At 38.9% G+C, this 14,914-nt stretch overlaps 3 protein-coding genes across 4 annotated transcripts; 2 read left to right on the forward strand and 1 right to left on the reverse strand.

Annotated features, from left to right (window-relative positions):
- The first annotated feature begins 2,130 nt into the window (after positions 1–2,130).
- LOC100117188 (retinal homeobox protein Rx2) lies at positions 2,131–7,636 on the forward strand. Of its 2 annotated transcripts, none has more exons than XM_001601449.5 (6): positions 2,131–3,763; positions 4,188–4,490; positions 4,809–4,887; positions 5,568–5,791; positions 5,888–6,282; positions 6,441–7,636. In XM_001601449.5, the coding sequence occupies exons 1-6, from the start codon at positions 3,580–3,582 to the stop codon at positions 6,669–6,671; spliced, it is 1,416 nt and encodes a 471-aa protein (XP_001601499.1). In that variant the 5' UTR covers positions 2,131–3,579; the 3' UTR covers positions 6,672–7,636. The 2 variants fall into 2 exon arrangements, with proteins under 2 accessions (XP_001601499.1, XP_016843586.1); XM_016988097.3 differs by having other exon boundaries at positions 2,243–3,763; positions 4,188–4,475.
- On the reverse strand, positions 7,447–10,207 carry LOC100117152. The gene is made up of 6 exons (XM_001601424.6): positions 9,495–10,207; positions 9,296–9,429; positions 8,876–9,203; positions 8,371–8,783; positions 8,073–8,288; positions 7,447–7,989 (listed from the first exon to the last, which is right to left on the reverse strand). Exons 1-6 carry the CDS (start codon positions 9,729–9,731, stop codon positions 7,782–7,784), a joined length of 1,536 nt encoding a protein of 511 aa, XP_001601474.2. The 5' UTR covers positions 9,732–10,207; the 3' UTR covers positions 7,447–7,781.
- Positions 10,208–10,363: 156 nt separating this feature from the next.
- On the forward strand, positions 10,364–14,122 carry LOC100117113 (zinc finger protein 341). The gene is made up of 10 exons (XM_001601398.6): positions 10,364–10,628; positions 10,936–11,010; positions 11,084–11,357; positions 11,426–11,714; positions 11,789–11,983; positions 12,060–12,361; positions 12,437–12,698; positions 12,908–13,246; positions 13,441–13,668; positions 13,750–14,122. The coding sequence occupies exons 1-10, from the start codon at positions 10,598–10,600 to the stop codon at positions 13,864–13,866; spliced, it is 2,112 nt and encodes a 703-aa protein (XP_001601448.2). The 5' UTR covers positions 10,364–10,597; the 3' UTR covers positions 13,867–14,122.
- The last annotated feature ends 792 nt before the right edge of the window (positions 14,123–14,914 follow it).

A 14,914-nucleotide genomic window follows, 5' to 3' on the forward strand; every position in this document is an offset into this window, starting at 1 on the left:
TGAAATGTCTATAATGTGGACACATGGATTTATGGGAAACAATTCAAATTTTGTTAAAACACGTCGCACTGGTGCTTCAGCAATCAACTAATATACGATTAAGCACGAACTTTCGTTATCAACAATTAAGTGACAATACTATATTAATATCAAAAATCAAGGTTTCGATAGAGATAAACAAAGTTTAATGTCACACGTCACTCGCTTCTGTCGCTGCGCCTGTAACTAAACTGCACCTCACCCTCACATTATCATCTCACAGCTGATGTTCTTCTGCACACGTGCATCTTTTAGCCAAAAAAAAAAAAAAAAAAAAAAAAAAAATCTGAAAAAATAAAGAAAAAAACAGCAGCGAAAGGTCAGCGTTACTAAAGCACGGTATTACATAGAAGAAGTTTCGGTGCAGGAGCCGCGCCGATAACTGCAGCTCCGGCATCGGCTTCGCTTCGCTTATATCTCTCGCTCCGCGTTTCTCGTCTCTGTCTCTCTCCGTCTCACCCTTTGTACAAGAGGCATCGTTGCACATCTCTCTCACTTGCTCTCTCGTCAAGCTAATAACCAAGCCCAGTAATGTGATATGATTAGCTTAGTTGAGTTCAGTTTAGGTTCGTATTCGTTCAATTTAGTGGTTCGCCGGCAAAATCACATCGAGTTAAAAGCCATTTAGGCCGCCGCCGCCGCCGACGCTTCTGTGTGTGTATGTATATCTCTCTTTTCTTCGCCGATGCAGCAGCGACGCGCTGTCGAGATATGTACGGGGGTGAGGCTTTACTTTCTCGGAGCAGGTGGGAAGAGGGTTGGATCTAATCTCGATGCCTTCGCTCTTTTATATTACAATTGAATCTTTCGAGTATGCGGGTGTAAAAGAGACGACTAATTTCTTGAGTTGAAAGCGAGTGAAATCTGTGCGACGCTGTTTACTCACTGGTATTAATACACTAATGTTTAAAGTAAAATCTAGAAATTATTGAATCGATCTTTAAAAAAAAACAATTGTAAATAATGATTTGCATTTTATTAACTTATGCTATACTTTCAACGATCAAAGATTCAACAATATATTAGTTGTAAATAAGAGTCAGATAAGATTCATCGATAACGTTAATAACAAGTTTCAAGACCCTCGACTCTTTGTAGCTACAAGTGCAGCTTCCCGCAGCAACTCGTTCAGAGCTAAAACTCCCCATAGTCACTCGTATCCAACAATACGTATGTAGACTTTTCACATGCTGGTCAGAGACCGCGTGTATAAGCACTGTAGCTCAGTCGCGGCTTCTTCTTCCGTGTGAACGTTTTTCCGTCGCCCACATGAGGGTGGTTTTGTTGTCAGTAGCGTCGTGGGAGACGTGTATGCGCCTATACGTACCTATACGCTCGATTGATTGTTTGGCCTTTCGAGGATCCGGTTTACGGGTTGGGTTAGATAATATATATAGCTGAGGGTCGGCTTATGGCTTTGTGATTTGAGGATATCGGGTAATTGGGCGCAGGAAGGATCGAGTGAGAATTTTTTTAATTGATTTTTATATCCTTATTTCCTCGAAGTTGTGTTGCACGCGTTTTAATCGAAACGCAGTTTAATAGCGATCGATTGTATGAAAAATGATAACGATTAGATTTTTTCGACAAGGTCAAATTTGCGCGCAACTCGTATCGATTTCAAACAACTAAGCAGGCATTAGTAACGAAAAGTCAGACTTATTTGGATAATTGTATACTGTAAAGTACCACCCACGCAATAAACACAATTTCTAATGTACCACGCGATTCGGTCAAGTAATCCTCCTAATTTTCCCAATGTAGCCGCACACGGATCGGCGCATCCTCTCAATACAAATCAAATTAAAGCCATCATCGTCATCATCATTATCCCACAAAAATCCCAGTGTCAAGCAAGAACACGCCATTTTGACACCGTTGATTCTCATATCGCACTTGCACCCTCGCCAATCCATATTATACCTGCAGCTGTACACTGCAGAGTCTGCAGAAATATCGTCCAACCCCAGATGAGAAGAGACGATTCCATCGACGGCATATCCACGCAGATGAAAGATACAACACATCCCAGTCGATTTACAAGCTACTGGTGTATAGCCGCGAGTGCGCGCTAATTAACGAGGCAGTAGCGGCTGCGGCGGCAAGAACGCACGATGAAATTAGCCGTTAATACGCGCGTGTACACACGCATAGAATGGGGGTAGTTTGATTGGGCCAATTCGAGGCAATTCCTGGCGATTGCTGGTTTCATTGAGCCCGTGAGCGAACGAACGACGCGGCTCTGCTGCTGCTGCTCTCGACAAGCAGTAGTAGCGCGAGAGAGACCGGACTTGGTAGTTGTGCGATGCTCTCGACGACGACGTCCTACTCGAGACCGACGAGAATGACGTTCCTGCGCCGGGGGAGGATTCACCCTTCTCCTTCTTTTCCCGGGGCTAGATTCGTCGCCATTTTGTTGGGAGACGATGGCACAGGTGCGCGAAATGGCGGCGGCGGCAGTGCGGACTCTTTTGGCGAGGAGAGGGTTGCATTTTCATGCGATTGGCTGAGGTGACGGTGCTCGTGCTTGAGTTTGGTGATGTGCAGTCGCGTCGTTTTGTGTGTGTTAGTGTGCGTGAATTGCGTTATCTCAAATGTGCATTTTTGCCAATCGGTTTTCATGAGTGAATAGATTATTTTTCAAAAAGTGTCGCATAGTCTTGAAGTGCAGTTCGAACGAATGTTGCAACATCACACGTTAATCCAAATTTTCTTCCGGAATAAATGTTTCTTTGCGAAAAAAAAGTTTGAGAGTTAATGTTCTACTTCATTGTCCATATTCAATTTTGGCTCGAGCTGGAAGTCGTTCCGCGCGTTGTCACGGGCCAATTTTCCCAAACAAATTCATCGACCACTTTTTGAATTCTCGCGAAAGCCGTGTACACAGTTCCGAATATATAAACAATGTGTAAAAAGGTCGCATCTCCAGCAGAAGAAAATCCAACCAAGCCCACGACGAGAATACCTCACTCCCCATTCGTCAGCACGTCTGAACTCTCGTCCCACCCACCCGCATCTGCGCGATTGGCCGACTGCTCTGCCGGAGGCGGCCTCGTCGAAATTATATAAACGCTCGCGTGCGCCCGAAGTCCCAGAGCGAATTAACTCGAGGGGAGGTGGACAACACTAGACTCATCTCTCCGTCAGTCTGCTCGCGCTTCTCGTCTCTGTCGCATCTATCCACTCCGTTTTACATACCTACACGCAAACGTTAGCATTCGTACACTCGCATACACCGCAAGAGTTAAAAAAGGAGTGAGAGAGAGAGAGAGAGAGAGAGAGAGAGAGAGAGAGAGAGAGAGAGAGTCTAATCAGCGTTAATTCGCGCGGAAACACCCATTGCCGCAATTGATCGCAATTGCGACGCCGCGGTGAGAGCCACGTGTGTGTGCGTGTGCAGTGCCGATTTAGCGCCGATTTTTCGGGACAGTGCGCTCTATAGCTGAGGTATTGCACGAGAAAAGGCCGAGAGAGGAAGTGTCGCGTGTATATAGCGGAGCTGTTGGAGAAAAGCTCAGCAAGATTGAGGTGATCTACGGGATGGACGGCGGTCCGTTCGACGACCCGATTTTCTCGGACTTCGGAGCTCGTGGAGGGACCGGCGTTCATAGTATCCAAGTCATGCTGGGATTGCACGGAGCGCATCATGCTACTGGAGGCGCCGGAACCGGAGCTGCGGGGCCTGAACTTATGCCACCCGGAGGCGGTCACCTGCACAAGTTGGGTGAGTCGACCTGCTCGTTTCACATTCTTTTTGAAGAACGAACTTGATCGATTGTAGCATCATCAATTAATTAAGACATTTACTTGATACGAGTAAAACTGATTATATAGCAGGTTTTTTTTAGAGTTAAGACCGATTTAATTTAATGTATTTATTAGATCAATCATAATTTTAAAAGATCAATCAGGGACATTAACTTTTATATGCTTGAGAGATGACAGCAAATATGCATCATTTTAAAAAGTTTAAAAATTAATTTTTATTTCGTCTTGATAAGTTACGAAATCCTTAATATTTCAAAGTGACATGTATCAATCGTTGTCAAAGTAAAATCTTTAAACTATCTGTATATAATGGCCACATTTTATCATAAGATCGACACCTCGAATAAAAAAAATCTTCCAAACCCATACGACCTAAACAGACTCGTCAGGAGGATCACCGCCGCATCATCAGCCGACGCACCACCAGCTGCACCAACAGCAACAGCACCATCAGCAACAACAGCAACATCACCAGCAGCACCAACAGCAGCAAAAGGATCTGAAGGAACTTGAACTCGCGGGGATGTACGCGCCGATGGCCCAGGCGCAGGATGTGACAACCTCGACGTCGGCACCGCAACCCAACGCGAATGTGCAACAGCAGCAGCAACAACAACAGGCAATTCAGATGGGAAATTCGCTGAAGAGAAAGAACGATGATCCACTTGGTCAGTTAGCGCCTGGTTAGTACATTTTTTGCTTGAAGACTTTTTCGAGTACTTTTTGCCAGTCATCAATTGCTTATAATTTCAACAAATATTCGAACTTTTAAAAGAGCCCTTTGAGAAAAAGTGAATCACAATTGTTCAAGCGACTTTTTAGTTTTTAGATTGAAAACGTTACCTGTTGGACATTTATTTTTTCGTATTTCCGTTATTATTTTTATTCCGTTTGTACGTTCATTATAATTGAGCGCAGCAACGCACTTGTAAATGCTGTGACATAAAGTACCCGATGCCATACGCACCTTTCTGACCCCACGAAATTTAAATGTCCCACAGTGAGCAACGAGGCTCAGCCAGCCAAGAAAGATTCGAAGAAGAAGGCCGAGAACAACGGCATCAAGAAGAAAAAGACCAGGTACGTCAATCAGCCAAGCTACACCTATAGCTAGACCCCCCTGCGTTCGAAAATTCCGATATGCATCGCTGCTTCATTTTCGGGGTCAATTCATGAGGGTCCCCCGCATCGTCATCTGTGCCCAATTACACCCTCGTTTAGGGGAGATTCGAGAGATATGGGCAAAATTGGGGGATATTATATCGAAGCTGATGGGCCTTTGTTTTTTCCTTTTACACGGCACGTGGCGGTATAGGGGACGAGTTACGGTGACGATTGGACGTTTAGCGCGTGATGCGGTGGCACTTTAGAAACATATGCGAGACTTTGAGGCATGGACGCGTTGATATGTGGGCGCGATGGCCGGGTGGGTTTCATGCTTTTTAACTTGTGCGATTAGTGAGAGGTGAAGAATTGATTGTTTTTTTTTCGTCTCTTATTGATTTATGCAGTTAGTAGTTATTTAAGAGATTGAATGCAATGTATATGGTTAAAAAATTTACGTTTTGTTAATCGTTGCGGAACCTCAATACTGATTATACCAACTTCAAACTTAGTTCGTTTTTTTTTCAAAAATGCATTCGATCAACGTGTCCGTGGAAGTATTTTTATCGGTCATTTTAATTTAGAAAATTCACAAATAAAAAGAAAACGGCCGTTATTGGGTTATAAATTAAAGCCCATGCATTTTAAATTTTCAGGACGACCTTCACTGCGTATCAGTTAGAAGAGCTCGAGAGGGCCTTCGAACGAGCTCCTTACCCGGACGTTTTTGCGCGCGAGGAGTTGGCATTGAAATTAGCGCTATCAGAGTCACGAGTGCAGGTCTGGTTCCAGAACCGACGAGCCAAGTGGCGCAAGCGCGAGCCGCCGCGTAAGACTGCTGGATACATGGCTACAGGTTCTGCAAGCCCCGGACTAAGCGGTGAGTGTTTTTACTGAAAATTGATCTTTTTTTAAAAATAAGTGATACATGTATAAATTTTGAAATATAAAATAATCCATACTTTGTCTGCCCTAGGCTCATTTAACACCCTGAACAGCACGTTAAACCCTTTTGCCTCCTCGACAACGGCGAGCGCTCCTCCGGACGCTTGGGCCTATTCACCAGCCTACGATCTAACACCTCACCTGAACATCCTCAGTCCGTCAAACTCGCCTTATTCTGCGAGTTTCGGCGGTCCGGGTAACAACGGCACGGCTGCAGCTGCCGCCGCCTACTCCTACGCGACGATGCTGCCACAGCACGACGCATCGTTATTCGCCGCGCCGACGGGCAACGCGATGCGCGTCCACCAGGATTACATGAACGCCAGCAATAGTCCACCACCGGCACTTGGGCGGGCCGACTACCAAACTATGGTCACACAACACTCGCCACCGAATCACATGGCCCCAGAAGACGAGCATCATACGGTTAGTACAATTTCGGGATGTCTTCGCGCGAAGTTAATTCGTTCCCTTGCGAATGGTAGTAGCGATTTATAGTTGAATACTTTTTCCATGAATATCATGTCACAGCCATGTGTCGTTTCGAAAATTCGATGATAACACGGGTTTTTTGAACATTACAGGGGAAGCTGGACTACGTGGGCACGTTGAGCCCGTCGGACAAGTACGGTCAGCACGAGCCAAACGAATACTCGCAGCAGCCGCCTCAGCAACAGCAGCAGCAGGATCACAAGAACGACTACGGTATGCATTCGCCGACGAGCGCGCGGCAAGCGCTGAAGGACCAGACGCTCGTTAAGAGCGAACCCGGCAGCCAGCAGAATTTTGTACAGCTGCCTCCTTTTCTGAACTGACACGAACCCTCGGGTTCGGACTATCTAGATTTTACAGCTGAGACTGTGCAACCACCGGCTTTGTCCTCTTGCTACAGCTTAGCTCGCGCTCCGTACTGCTAATGCTAATTCGTCGAGCGATATGCGTTATAATGTAATGCTTTGGTTATGCGTGAGGTGCTGTTTTTTTTTATTCTAAATGACGAGAGATTGTTTTGAATGTTGGTGAGAAATTGTTGTTATCGACTGGACAACTGAGCGTTTTTTTATTGTATGATTGTTACGATGTTTTTGTCTCAGTCGGTGATAGTTTTCACGTTTGTGTTTGGCTCGAAACGCGCCGAACTTGATAATTTTGTAAAATGCTACATATATCAAAGAAATGCGTATTTTATTAACTCTGTTATTGAACTGGCTATTGAATTAAACAAAGGTTTTAAAAAAAGTCTTCGAATGACTATATTTTGAAATTCTAACAATTTAAACGTAGTTTAAAGGAAAGCCCCAGACCGTCCTGTTTATCTGACCAAATTAACGAACTTATACCAGTTTGAATTGATTATCAGAGGGCATTATCAAAGTTATGTTCACTCAAATAGTCTATAAATCTGAAGTATTTTTTATTCTTCACGAAATATTATAAATCGTATACGCAATACTTCTGTACTTTTGCGCATATAATGTCTATATATGTATATGTTATAAAAATATAAATATTTTTATGTTAAATAAGCGTTTAGCAATTAGTGCTTTATCGTAGTGATTTCAACTAGGATATACTTGTATCAAACATTCAATTTGCGAATAGCGCCTTTTTATTATATTTTTTTTTTGTTTCAATTTTATCTTCGTCAACGATACAATTATTCATGTCTTTGATAAAATTATTATTGTATACACTGCGCATTAGGTTACTATTCACTCATGTTTGTTGTCTCTTAATTCCTGATGTGTGAAAATTTTAATAAAAACTTGCCAAAATCACACTTGCTTCAACATGATTTTAAATCAGCATGGAACTTACTCTATGTAGAAGATACCAATGATACAAGTTTAAACAGCGAATTTATGTAACAATATAAATTTATTAACATGACAAAGTCAATTCGAAATATTTAGAAAAATCTAATCCTATATCCTGTTCATCTCTTTACTTATATCTTGGCTTGATTCCTCCTTTACACTTTCCGCATATTTTTCAGGCTCCAAAACAGCCTCGCCCGAGAAATGGCACTTCTCTTCAATTTTATATACACATAGTGCCAATAGTTTGTCTGGTGCCCATTGACTGTACTCTGGGTCATTCATTATAACTTCGCGTGCAGCTTGGAGATCCAGTCTAAGATCATAAGAAAAGCAATATTAAAAAATTAATTATGAGAGTTAAATTAAGTATGCTCTGATTATTTAAAAAAATCTTACTTATTATACAGAATCGCATAAATATGCTTTATGATGGCCTCTTTGGGATAAACTTCTTTTAAATAAACTAATGTTTCATAGTTCTGGACCAAAGGAGCATAAGCATAGCATGCATGCCTCCTTATTGGCTCTATTAATTCTTCTCCCTTTAAACCAAATTGTGATTGAAGAAAACTTCTTATGTTTAGCAAGTTCATCTTTTTCTTGGAAATCAATCTGAAAATGAGCATTATTTTCTTATAAATTAAGAATTTTACATATATAATTCAATTATTAAAAAGAAATGTTAAAACCTAACATTTCTAAGTAGTTATGAAAAGTGGTCAGGGTATAAATAGTGGCAAATTTGAGATTTTTTTCTTGAAGATAACGAATTCTTGGAAGAATTATATGATAATCTCGCACCAACACCAAAAATCTTGGATGTGTCTGATAAACTAGTGTGAATGGGTTTGATAAAATATGTTCCACTCTCCTCTTGAATTCAGCAGAGCTAAGGTGAAAAATTTGATAGCAACTTTGAATCATTTGTGGCGTTATATTGTACTGCTTGAAATAATACAACAAAGTTCTGAGATCATCTAAATCATAATAAAAAAGTTTTGGATATCGTAACAAAGTTTTGTTAGGAAGATTAAAGCTTTTAATCATATCAATGACACTTAAGGCATTTTCAGGATGAAGGCTGAATATATATTTGTTTTTTATCATCTGCAAATTAAGTAAAAAAACATGCATTATCTACTATTATTATTACTATTTATATAAAAGTTTTAGTAAAGCTTACAAATAGTAAGTCTTACCAAGGATACAGGAAATGGCATATCTCTGACAATTTTCAATGTTTTTTTGACTAATCTGAAACTATTATACAATACTGGAGTATACTTTTTGTATGATATACGTTTTACTTGAACTTCATCTAGATCCAGTTCAGTTTTAAGATAGTATGCAAAGCAGATGGCGTAGTACTGTTTCATTGTCATACTTTCGTTCAAGTGATCAATGGCTTGACTACTGATATTTGGATTTTCAGTATATGATAATAAGTTTTGAGCTATGTTAAAATCAGGATCAATTGCAAAATTGGCTTTAAACCTATCTACCGGTAAATACATTCCTTTGATAAAACTAAAAATAAAAGCATCATTATTATATTAATTTAAAAAATTTTCTGATTGTATGAAATTTAAATATAGGATTTCAAAAAAATCATAATGTACTTTACGATGCAACTAATTGTTATCTTGGGTACTCCCAACTCTTGCAAGAGCATTATCCTTCTCTCAATTGTATAAGTCGTTTCTACAAAGATACTTTTATGAGTATTCAGCTCATTCATATCCACCTCGAATCTCTTGAAAACAAAGATTTTCTTGTTATAAAATCAATCACCTTTAAATTTTTACGATTGCATCTTACCTCTAAAAGAAGTCTCACAGCTGAAACATGAGAGTCTTTGACCCTTACATTAACTCGATTCCTTGGCTCCTTACTATTATTTTTCTTCAATATCTTATTTGGCTGAAAAGGCCTCTTAAACTGAAAACCTTCGTAACTTGACATTACTGTTCGATGATTTTTCACAAATACCAGCGGTATTTGCATTGGAATTGCACATAGAGTGCATCTATTCATCAACACCATTCTCTTTAACATTGTGTTCACGTGTTTCAGAAATATTAACACAACCAGACACGTAAATTGTTGTTACCGCGAGATTTAGTAAACGTGTTGCAGCGGTATTTCGACATTGTTAACGAAATAAAAATCAGTAGTGTTCATATCGCAAAAAGTCTTGATTGTTGCCTTTGTTACTAGAGCATATTTATTTTAGCTGACGTTGTATGTACGATTGTTCGCACGAATATATTTGTGTTTATGATAATGTATTACACACGTTTTGCCGATTCTAAGGTTAGGATTTCAAATATAAATATATGGATTTATAGTATAGGACGAGCCGCAAACAGATGTCGGATATGTGCAATTACAATGTTGCCATACTGCTCTATAATCTATGCTTGTATCACGATATAGTGCTTTTCGTTAGTTTTACATTAGCTTTAAATTATACGATGGGCGATTTATAAATAAAGCAAAAGTTCATTCATCTAATCAAATTACAAGTAATCGTAAACTTATAGGACCTGCAAATGTACAATGGGATACAGCTTGTTAAAGAAAAAAAATAATAAACCATTACAGAATTCAAACCTACCGCCAAAAATTCACAGCTGACAACATCGCATATTATATATATATATACACTGCACACATCCAATATATACCATTCGCATCGCGATTTTTATTATTCTATATTCTATATAGGTATCTTCTTCGCGCGGCGAGGAGCCTTTGTTGGTACTTTGACAACGGTGTCACTGCGGCCGACGCGCACAATATCTTCGCCTTTGTTCATAAATTTTGTCTATATTTGTCAGGATCACGATGTGTCTGTCGAGGATCATCCGGTGTCGCATCCGGTGAAGACGATTTGTAAAACAGTAAGCCAGCAGTAGACAATGGCGCAGTCAATCTTCGATGCTCTGTCGGGTATGTGTTTTTGTTTGTTGTTGTCGTCATTTGGGGGTTAATCGCGGGCCGACTTATAAATGAAAGAATTTCAAGAACTTCGATTGATGGAGTTGATTGAGAATAATAAAATTTAATTATGGGGTGCAGGTCTATTGAGGTTTGCAATAAGCATAAGTTTGAGAGGTTAGTGTTTACATTTGAGGGAAGAACGTTACATCACTTGTTTACAGTGTCAGTTGATTACGAAATTGTCAACATACGTAGATGCTGTTCTTTTGCTTTCAATTACATAATAATCAGGTATCTGTCTTTTGTCTTCTTGCAGGTGTTTCTTTGGACGGCTCGACAGTTCAATCTCTATTAGAGTCTCAGACACTGATCAGCGAAGTTGAGCAGTCAGGTATTACATGCTTTGTAAGGTCACTCTGTACAATTACAAAGTTTACTGATTGTTGACGTTATGCTTTTCGCAGCAATAGATCAAGATGAAGAGGATATATTTCAATGCGGCAAGTGCAAAAGCCAGTTCACATCGTTGCACTTGTTTGTACTTCACAAAAGAGAGCATACTAAGGTTCAGGAGCAAACTGTAGATTTAAGTCAATATTTAGTGAGCAATGACAGCCCTGTTGTTCAGACTGATGATAACTGCCAAGATGGTACTCAGTACAATCCTGAGGATGATTTTGATCAGACTCATCAACTTGGGGAGCCAATCATTTTGGAGGAGAATGATATACTTTTCAGGTAAGTACAAACAAGGATTATTTTGTATTCAAACTTAAGCAAAGGTGTAAACAAATTGTATTCCCTAGCATGGACCAGGAAGGTGCTAGCTACTTAACGTCTGACTCAAGCTTTAATGTACCCATAATTTTAAGCACTGATGGATTAGAGTCTTTTGCTAATTCCTCTATCACAGGAACTGATGATGATCCTTTGAATGAAGAAGTGAATGAGATACAAGCTTTAAGAAATGATATTCATCAGAGTCTAGAAGAAAGTGATCTGCAGGATTCCATGAACCTTGATGTTCCACAAGCTGACAATCCTGTTGAGAATCTAGAACAAGAAAATAAATCTGGACAAGTACAAAATTTAAAGGTATGTAATAAAATCTAATAATTCTTGATAAATACTTAGTTTTTTCGTTTCTAACATGTGCATTTGTCATACAGTACAAGTGCAGCTACTGCCATAAGCAATTTGCCAAAAAGTTTTACTGGCAGCAACACGAGCGTTCTCACACGGGTGAAAAGCCATATCAATGCGTAGTATGTGGTCGCCCATTCGCCCAAAAGTCCAATGTGAAGAAGCACATGTCTTCGCACAAAGTCTGGCCAGGCACAGCAATACACTCTCTACCTCCAGAGGTATATCAAATATTTTTACCTGCAGTTTTATTGTTTAACCAAAAGAGTGCAAACCTAACTTTCAACACGTTCTTAGGCACCTGCGGATGGCAGCATTGAACGCTCATACCACTGCCAGTTCTGCAAGGAGATGTTTGACTCGTACAAGGCTCTCAAAGGCCACCTTATAGTCTCTCATCTGACTCTTAAAGTGTACAAGTGTGTGCAGTACGGTTGTGGCTCGATGTTTGCCGAACTTGAGGATTTCTTGGAGCACACACGCAGTCACAAACGCTCAGAATACCGCTGTCACGTTTGCGCTGAAGCTTTTAGCACACTTACAGACCTTGGGTTGCACCAATACACCCACTCTGTCCAGAAACAGAAGACAACTGAAAAGTGATAATCATTACATTTTTGTTTGCTATAATTATTTCTGAATTGATAATGTTCTAAATCTTTAAATCATTTTAGGTACTACTGCTGTTCTATTTGCAAGTCGTCTTTCTCAAATCTGGAGGCCTTGCAACATCATACGGAAACGACGACCCATGATTATGCCTGCCCGCACTGCGGCAAGAGCTTCCTTATCGAGAGGTTTCTACGTAGGCATTTAAAGACTCATGCCTCTTCCGCTCGTTTTGCTTGCGAGGATTGCGGAAAAGCTTTTAAGACCGAACAATATCTTGCCAATCACAAGCTCATACATAGCGAGGACACGCCCTTCCTATGTCCAGTAAGCATTTAAATTACCAATATTTTGAACTTTAAGACTTGATATGCGGTGTCTGGCTAAACCGCAAATGTTTCTACTTAAAGTATCAGTTTATTTTCTATTCTTATCATTTATATTTTGCAATACAACATTTGTTTTCACTACGATTGTTTAAAACATTATGTACCAAATCAACACATAATTATACACTATTAAATTTTGTTTCTTAGAACTGCCCAGCGCGCTTCAAGCGTAAAGACCGCCTAGGCCGACACATGCTTATACACGATCTCACGAAACGACTCAAATGCCCGTTCCGTGGACACCTGGGCTGCATGCGCGAGTTTTCGCGACCAGATAAGCTTAAACGCCACCTTCTCACTCATAGTGGACACAGTGCCAATAGCGGAACTGTTGGAGGTAACAACCATAACTCTACGAACGGGGCAGTCAGTGGAAGCAGCAAGAGATTCAGCTGCTTGCATTGCAACAGACATTTCCACAGGGCTCAAGCACTTAAGCATCATGAGCTTAGCAAACATGCGCTCAAGTGCGATCTTTGTTCGCACGTTAGTATATTTTTCATATTTTTGCCAGTTACTATTTATATATAGCAAGCAAGAAAGATAAATAAACTTATAGATATTATTTGATAGTTTACTATTGATGGTTAAAAAGAAAAATAAATAAATTAAATAATAATCAATTAATATATTAAACATAATAATAATACACTGAGTAAAAAGTCGTTAACTGTTTTCAGGCATTCAAAACAAAAGATCAGCTGCTGACGCACAACTGCGAGCAAACAACAGAGTCAAAAAAGCACATTAGCTCGCAGCTGCCGAAGAAGGCCTCCGGGTCGTTTAAGCCACGGAGGCCGACCCCCAAGCGACAGGTTTCCTCTAAAACTACCACTACTACTAATAATAATTTAAGTACTACTGATAAAGATAAGGATAAGTTAAAGGCTGATGAAATGCAGAAAAAGGTATTATTTATTTCTTTATGAAGAATAATTATCGTAGATAGAACACATAAATAGTGCATAACAATTTCATTGCAATTTCAGACTGTCTCTGAGACACTAAAGCTGAACAATCGAGAGGAAGAGTTTGAAATGAAAATAGAGTGTTTAGATCTGGATCTGGATATGAGCAACGACAGTTCATTAACTCTAGATTCTTAAAAAGCAGATTAATCCATTTTGGATTTCTCTTTTGTCGGCCGTAATAATCAATATATATGGAAAAAAAAAACAAAGCAAATCATGAGTGGAACAAAAATGAATGAAATCTGTAGACTGACTGTTTTATCATGTCTACAAGGCGCATACAGCATTTTTTAAAAAAAATTTAGCATAAAGCATATGGTATTTTGTAGTTTACGTATCTGTGATAATTGTATTATAAACTGTAACAATATAAGTAACTTATATACCAATATTGTTTTGATTTTATTGATTATTCATATCATTGTTCTGTAAATGGAAAAGCAAACAGAAATTTTATACATTTTTTATTTACCCAGCGTGTTATTTTAATGATTGATTTTTTCCTAAACTTTTAAAGATAAAAAACTTACAAACTTTATGTTTTCTTTGATTTACAGATAAGAAATAAGATACTTTACTCATCTTATCTAATAGAACATTTACTTATTTGTATTTTTGAGAATAAAAGAAACAGGGCTTCATTCGCAAGTAAAAAAAATTCGTTATCTCGTTTTATTTATCCTTTGCATTTATTTGAAGATAAATTGATTGAAAGAAAATTAAAAACAAATTATTTTGTAATCACCAATCAACATTTAAAGATTGAAATATGTAGAGTTAGTGTATGTATTTGCAAAATATGATTTCCTCAGTTTAGAATGTTCATGTAAATAAATTATTAAATATTTATTATTTAGCTATTTTAAAAGCTAAAATCTCGATGGACATCTTGTTTGGCATTTATAAATGAATTATGAAAGTGAACCGAAAAAAAGTTTTATTACATTTCACATGTTAATGTTATATTCGAATCAAGCAACTAAATGTAATATGTATATCTCATTATAATGCGAAATTTTATAATTAGGTAGCTTATAAGCTTACGATTCATTTATTTTAGATTTTTATAAATTATACCTATAAACTTTTAATAACTTGAAAGTTTTAACATTTTAACAGATTCTTTGAGTACGTTATATAGAAATTGTTTTTTTATTCAATGTATTCAGATAACATCACATGG

The sequence above is a fragment of the Nasonia vitripennis genome, chromosome 4 (assembly GCF_009193385.2).
Source record: "Nasonia vitripennis strain AsymCx chromosome 4, Nvit_psr_1.1, whole genome shotgun sequence".
Lineage (NCBI taxonomy): Eukaryota > Metazoa > Arthropoda > Insecta > Hymenoptera > Pteromalidae > Nasonia > Nasonia vitripennis.

Coding starts and splice junctions, on each gene's coding strand:
- LOC100117113 (XM_001601398.6), top strand. CDS start 10,598: ATGGCGCAGTCAATCTTCGATGCTCTGTCGG. Junction 12,362..12,436: donor AAACAGAAGACAACTGAAAA/GTGATAATCATT, acceptor AAATCATTTTAG/GTACTACTGCTGTTCTATTT. Junction 13,247..13,440: donor AGTGCGATCTTTGTTCGCAC/GTTAGTATATTT, acceptor AACTGTTTTCAG/GCATTCAAAACAAAAGATCA.
- LOC100117152 (XM_001601424.6), bottom strand. CDS start 9,731: ATGTTAAAGAGAATGGTGTTGATGAATAGATGCACTCTATGTGCAATT. Junction 8,289..8,370: donor TTTCATAACTACTTAGAAAT/GTTAGGTTTTAA, acceptor GCTCATTTTCAG/ATTGATTTCCAAGAAAAAGA. Junction 7,990..8,072: donor TATGCGATTCTGTATAATAA/GTAAGATTTTTT, acceptor TTATGATCTTAG/ACTGGATCTCCAAGCTGCAC.
- LOC100117188 (XM_001601449.5), top strand. CDS start 3,580: ATGGACGGCGGTCCGTTCGACGACCCGATTTTCTCGGACTTCGGAGCT. Junction 4,491..4,808: donor ACTTGGTCAGTTAGCGCCTG/GTTAGTACATTT, acceptor AATGTCCCACAG/TGAGCAACGAGGCTCAGCCA. Junction 6,283..6,440: donor CAGAAGACGAGCATCATACG/GTTAGTACAATT, acceptor TGAACATTACAG/GGGAAGCTGGACTACGTGGG.